This window comes from Mus pahari, chromosome 3 (assembly GCF_900095145.1).
Source record: "Mus pahari chromosome 3, PAHARI_EIJ_v1.1, whole genome shotgun sequence".
In the NCBI taxonomy this organism is placed as follows: Eukaryota; Metazoa; Chordata; class Mammalia; order Rodentia; family Muridae; genus Mus; species Mus pahari.
In genome coordinates this window covers 52,472,504-52,479,046 of record NC_034592.1, presented here as the reverse complement: position 1 = coordinate 52,479,046, position 6,543 = coordinate 52,472,504, and the positions used below count along the sequence as shown (strand labels likewise).

At 40.3% G+C, this 6,543-nt stretch overlaps 1 protein-coding gene across 2 annotated transcripts in view; it reads left to right on the top strand.

Annotated features, from left to right (window-relative positions):
* The window catches only part of LOC110319360 (sodium channel protein type 1 subunit alpha), a 150,278-nt gene extending 146,004 nt beyond the window's left edge, over positions 1 to 4,274 (top strand). Inside the window, exon 27 of one of the 2 annotated variants that reach the window (XM_021194847.2) lies at positions 1,007 to 4,274. In XM_021194847.2, the coding sequence (XP_021050506.1) occupies positions 1,007 to 2,184 (1,178 nt within the window). In that variant the 3' untranslated portion in view covers positions 2,185 to 4,274. The remainder of the gene's footprint in view (positions 1 to 1,006) is intronic. The other variant, XM_021194848.1, reaches the window with a different exon arrangement.
* The last annotated feature ends 2,269 nt before the right edge of the window (positions 4,275 to 6,543 follow it).

Genomic DNA, 6,543 nt, shown 5'->3' with positions numbered 1-6,543 from the left:
AAAAAGAAAAAAGAAAAAGAAAAAGAAAAAAGAAAAGTTTGGTTCAAAAAGTTTAGAGAAAACCATCATATTCATATATAGTTGGCTGTTGATATTGAAGCAAACATTAGTATTTATTTCTGATGAGATTTTTAAGTTAACCCTAGCATATCAATACTCCTGGAAAAAAAGGTTGTACTATGATTCTTACATTTTAATGTATTGCTGAGTAAAAGTTAAGGTTACCTTTTATTACACATTGTATAATTCTACAAACATTCAGTTTTCCATATGTATGAATTAAATATCTGAAAATTCAAATATAGATCAAAAGTATTTTTAAGAACCCTTCTCCTCTAGTGACCATTTCTTGTATAATAAACCATAGCAACTGTTCTGTTTTTATTTTTTGTTTGTTTTTGCTTTTTGGGCTTTGGGGGGTTTTGTTTGTTTGTTTATTTTTGCTTGTTGTTTCTTGGCTGGTTGATGGGTTGGTTGGTTTTAATTCGGTTTGGTTTTTCAAGACAGGTTTCCTCTGTGTAGTCTTGTCTGTCCTGGAACTCGTTCTGTAGACCAGGCTGGCCTCACACTAACAGAGATCCCCTCCCTCTGTCTTACTTGGTTTTTGTTGTTGTTGTTGTTGTTGTTTGATTTGGATTGGATTTTTGGTATATCATAGCAACTCTTCACATGATACTTTCATTGTTAAATGTGACAAACATTTTAAATATAATTCAAAACTTTCAGTAAAAGGGTGTAGACACACTGTTTGCAAATGTGCTGCCATACGATATAAAGGGCTTTCACTCCTTGAATTTTGATGTTGTAAGAAGGAGAGGTGCATCCTGGGACAGACCAGCTGCAGATACTGGAAGATGATAGGAATATATTTGTACCATACCCAAGATTACACAAGTGAATCTCAATACTCTGAAATTGACCTTGGGACTTTAATAACCCAAATATTTTAATGAATGATTAGTTGATAACTTCTTCACTGATTGATAGTTTAATTATTTTCCCACAGGGATGTTTCTCGCGGAGCTAATAGAAAAGTATTTCGTGTCCCCTACCCTGTTCCGAGTCATCCGCCTGGCCAGGATTGGACGAATCCTACGCCTGATCAAAGGTGCCAAGGGGATCCGCACGCTGCTCTTTGCTCTGATGATGTCCCTTCCTGCACTGTTCAACATCGGCCTCCTGCTTTTCCTGGTCATGTTCATCTACGCCATCTTTGGGATGTCCAACTTTGCCTACGTTAAGAGGGAAGTTGGGATTGATGACATGTTCAACTTTGAGACCTTTGGCAACAGCATGATCTGCCTGTTCCAAATCACCACCTCTGCGGGCTGGGACGGATTGCTGGCCCCCATCCTCAACAGTAAACCCCCTGACTGTGACCCTAATAAAGTTAACCCTGGAAGCTCAGTGAAGGGAGACTGTGGAAATCCATCTGTGGGGATTTTCTTTTTTGTCAGCTACATCATCATATCCTTCCTGGTTGTGGTGAACATGTACATTGCTGTCATCCTGGAGAACTTCAGTGTTGCCACAGAAGAAAGTGCAGAGCCCCTGAGTGAGGATGACTTTGAGATGTTCTACGAGGTCTGGGAGAAGTTCGACCCTGACGCCACCCAGTTCATGGAATTTGAAAAATTATCTCAGTTTGCAGCTGCTCTTGAACCCCCTCTCAATTTGCCACAACCAAACAAACTTCAGCTCATTGCTATGGACCTGCCCATGGTGAGTGGAGACCGCATCCACTGCCTGGACATCTTATTTGCTTTTACAAAGCGGGTCTTGGGTGAGAGCGGAGAGATGGATGCTCTTCGAATCCAGATGGAAGAGAGGTTCATGGCTTCCAACCCCTCCAAGGTCTCTTATCAGCCAATCACTACTACATTAAAACGCAAACAAGAGGAGGTGTCAGCTGTTATCATTCAGCGAGCTTATAGGCGCCACCTTTTGAAGCGAACAGTAAAGCAAGCTTCATTCACATACAATAAGAACAAACTCAAAGGTGGGGCTAATCTTCTTGTAAAAGAAGACATGCTCATTGACAGAATAAATGAAAACTCTATTACAGAGAAAACTGACCTGACAATGTCCACAGCAGCTTGTCCACCCTCCTACGATCGGGTGACAAAACCAATCGTGGAGAAACACGAGCAGGAAGGGAAAGATGAAAAAGCCAAAGGGAAATGAACAAAAATAACAAAAATAATAAATTGGGTGACAAATTGTTTACAGCCTGTGAAGTCAAAAGGACTCCTTTAAGAAGTCAATGCCAAACTGACTGTTTTTACACAAATTCACTTTAAGGTCAGTGCCTCAATAAGACAGTGACCCCCTTGTCGGCAAACTCTGTGACTCTGTAAAGGGGAGATGACCTTGACAGGAGGTTACTGTTCTCACTACCAGCTGACACTGCTGAAGACAAGAGACAAATGGCTATGCAGACTGTAGGGATCAGTCTAAAGGGGTGCAGAGCTATAATTTGGGGGTTAATGTGAAACACTTTAGTGTAGTAACTGTTTCCACCGTTTGCATTTCAACTGCCACATTTGTCAGGTTTTTTACAAACTCTGTTAGTGTATTCATCTTTTTTTTAATCCATGTGTTGTTTGTTACATGTGACTATTTTTGTAAACAGGGTTTCTGTTGGGAAATAGACTAAAGGAACTCTTTTCCAGGTGCGTCACCTGGGGGTATTGACATCCATATGGCCCTCCCATCTGCACAACGATGTGATTTTGCATGAGGGCATGCTGCACCTTAGGATCATGCATGAGAAAAAGTTGAAAGGAAAGCAAAGACAGTTCTTCAACAGTTCTATGTCATCTGTGTTTCTGCAGGGAGGCGGGGTGATCACTAGATCGTGGACTTTGCTGAGCTGGGTTTGTCAAAATCTAGTCCTTAGTCCAAGGAGATTGTTCAGACAGGTCCTAAAGTCTTAGGGGGTGCAAACTTCATTCAAATGTCTGGAGTCGTGTTACATTTCTGTTCATTGTCTCTGAAAAGTCTCTAAATTATGACTCTGACTCCCTACCCCCAACCCTAGCAGAGCAAATTGACCAAAAGAACCCTTTATAAATCCCTGCTTCCTCCTGCACTTTGTTTAGCCATCTTCAGCTCTCAGCAAGGTTGACACTGTATGTGTTAATGAAATGCTATTTATTATGTAAATAGTCATTTTACTCTGTGGTGCACGTTTGAGCAAACAAATAATGACCTAAGCACAGTATTTATTGCATCAAATATGTACCACGAGAAATGTAGAGTGCAAGCTGTCCACCGGTAATATACTGTACTCTGTACCATTGTAGATAGTGTGGATGCTGTCAATGCATGTCGATATTACCATGTTGCGGTATCTAGTTTCTCTCAGCACTCAGAATCTCACTCATGAGAAACCATAGGTCAGTGGCTAAGTCAAGGAAACTGTTCAGCAGATTTCATTTCTTTAAGCCATTAAGCAATAGTTTGCAGCACTTTAACAATGTTTGGGTTGTTTTTAAATTTTAAGTTGTTAATGTTCGATGTATAGCCAGACTGTACATACATGTTCAAAAGACAACACTAATGCTTAACCTGTTAAAAACATGTTTAGAGTTTTATAAGCAAATATAAATACTGTACAAAGTCACTTTCTTTTACTTTTCAGCATTATGTACATATGAAGAGGAAATTATCTTCAGGTTGATATCACAATCACTTTTCTTACTTTCTGTCCACAGCAGTTTTTCATGGAAGATATTTGCTAACTAAGAAATGAAACTATGACTGGGTAGTGGTAGATCTCTGCTTTTTTATTGCAGTCATTAATTTTGGATTATTTCATAATTTTAAGGGGCAAAATACACTCACAACTTCACATCCAAATTATGATTTGCAATTGGAAAAGGGTATAACATTTGATTTGTATTTATTATAGTGTCTGTGCTAACAGATAACCAGAGTGCTTTTTTCTCATTTTTTTCTTTGTTTCCCCAATTTCTGTTTACTTTTCTTTGCTTTGTGATCATGCTTCTTTAGATTGTTCTAAACATAAATGTGGGCTTCAGAATTTCTTTTCCTCAAAATCAGAGTGGATTACACTTATATAGTCAATTACATCAAGATATCTTGTGTTTCTTACAGAAGCAGACCATAGGCACCTCTTTTTCTTAAAAAAAAAAAATATTTAGGCAAACCGTATTCATGAACTGCATGTTGGAAAAATGCTACTATTACCCCAAAATGATGCTAATCACAATTAAAAATGTGCAAATCTAATAAAATTAAATTTTTATTTTATTGCTTGCCTGGTTACTTTTTGTTGACCAAATTTTATGTCAATGTAGAGGTGCTTTTCTCATATCCACACACGTAGGCATTCATAAGGATGATAGTTTTATCTGTTCTAGCTCCCAAATAATTGACACAAAGACCTATTACATTTACTAACAATCTTTAAGCACTATGACTGGGCAGATATTCATCTGTTCTAACCCTTAAACTATCTACTTCCCAGCCAAAGGCCCAGCGTTCCTTGAGGTTTGAATCTCTCACTGGCTTGCTCTGTTCCATGTGTGTCCTCATGGAGAATCCCTTGGCAACCTGCTCATTATGACTCCTCCTGGACCTTCTGACTCGTGGCCACCTCCCCCTTCCATTCCTCGTGGTCCTTCTTTTACTTCTGTCTACCTGGGATCCCCTGGCTGGCATCCTTAGCCCAGCCTTTTATCTCCTCTGCCCAGCCCTAGGCTGAATCTGCTCTTTATTGACCAAAGATGAGGGAAAGCAAATTTTTGTATAACATTGAGATCAAAGTTGCCTCGGTGAGATGGCTCAGCGGTTAAGAGCACCGACTGCTATTCCTAAGGTCCTGAGTTCAAATCACAGCAACCACATGGTGGCTCACAACCATCTGGAATGAGGCCCTCTTCTGGTGTCTGAAGACAGCTACAGTGTACTTATGTATAATAATAAATAAATCTAAAAGAAAGAGAGAGAGAGAGAGAGAGAGAGAGAGAGAGAGAGAGAGAGAGAGAAAACAACAAAAGCAATGAATAAAATAATAGATATAGGAAAACAAGATCAGAGTTGCTTAACCATGCCAATTTTGGAATGTAGACAGAAGTCTGGACATAGAAATCAGCATCTGAAGATATAGGGCACAAGACCAACCNCAACCATCTGGAATGAGGCCCTCTTCTGGTGTCTGAAGACAGCTACAGTGTACTTATGTATAATAATAAATAAATCTAAAAGAAAGAGAGAGAGAAGAAAGAAGAAAGAAAGAAAGAAAGAAAGAAAGAAAGAAAGAAAGAAAGAAAGAAAGAAAGAAAGAAAGAAAGAAAGAAAGATCAGAGTTGCTTAACCATGCCAATTTTGGAATGTAGACAGAAGTCTGGACATAGAAATCAGCATCTGAAGATATAGGGCACAAGACCAACCCCCAGTACACCACACACACACACACACGCACACACACACACACACACACACACACACACAGTATGGAACAGAAAACTTAAAAGTAAAAATTGGACTTCCTAGAAGGCCCCTCAGCAGCAAGCAGCAGCAAGATGGAGTCTCTAAGGGAACTAAGTAACACATAAACTAATATCCATGGAGGGGAGGGGAGTTATCCAACTCAACACAACAGGGATGGCCACTTGAGCTACAAAAAGAAGCCTTTCAAGCATCATCGATGAATTCAACGTTGCTAAGAGTGGGCTACCATCTCTCCAGAAGCTCCCCCACACCCTGGGTTTCTTCTGAGAGAATGACCTCTGTGTACACGTATATGTTCCGCTGTCCTTTAGTTCCCAGCACGCTTAGCCAATGGGAAGCCTGGGCTGGACATCAATACAAAACTGTGAGATAGGAATTATCTATCCACCTGTTCCTTCCTTGCAGATCTTCTTACTCACTGAAAGTCAAAGGGCCCCCTGTACAACTAGAGCAACTTTCTGTGAAGCATCATAACCCTCCTTCTTCTCTGCTTGCTTTCTTGGATCTGAGGATGCTTCCTTACTCCTTATGACTTTCCCCCACAGTTGCTGACAGCAGTGAAAATGATTTCTTTATGAAGACCACTCTATGCCTCATTTTACCATGCCATGTGTCCGTTGCAAGGCTGATACAAAATGAACTAGCAAGAAGCTATGATTTACCTTAGGTTGGCTTGGACTGACTTTCATAGCCACAGAACATGTCACCGAGAGAAATACAGCATGGTTAAGCTTAGAATCCACAGATGTAGAGAGCTTACTAGCGTGGTCCAGGTAGCAAAACTTGACTATCTAACTATCTGCGTGTGATGGTTGGTATATGCTCGGCCCATGGAGTGACACTATCAGGAGATGTGGCCTTGTTGGAGTAGGTGTGTCACTGTGGGTGTGGGCTTTAATACCCTAGTCCTAGCAGCCTTCAGATGAAGATGCAAAACCCTCAGTTCCTCCTGGACCATGCCTGCCTTAATGCTGCCATGCTCCCACCTTGATGATAATGGACTGTACCTTTGAACCTGTTAGCCAGCCCCAACTAAATGTCGTTCTTTTTTTTTTTTTTTTTTTT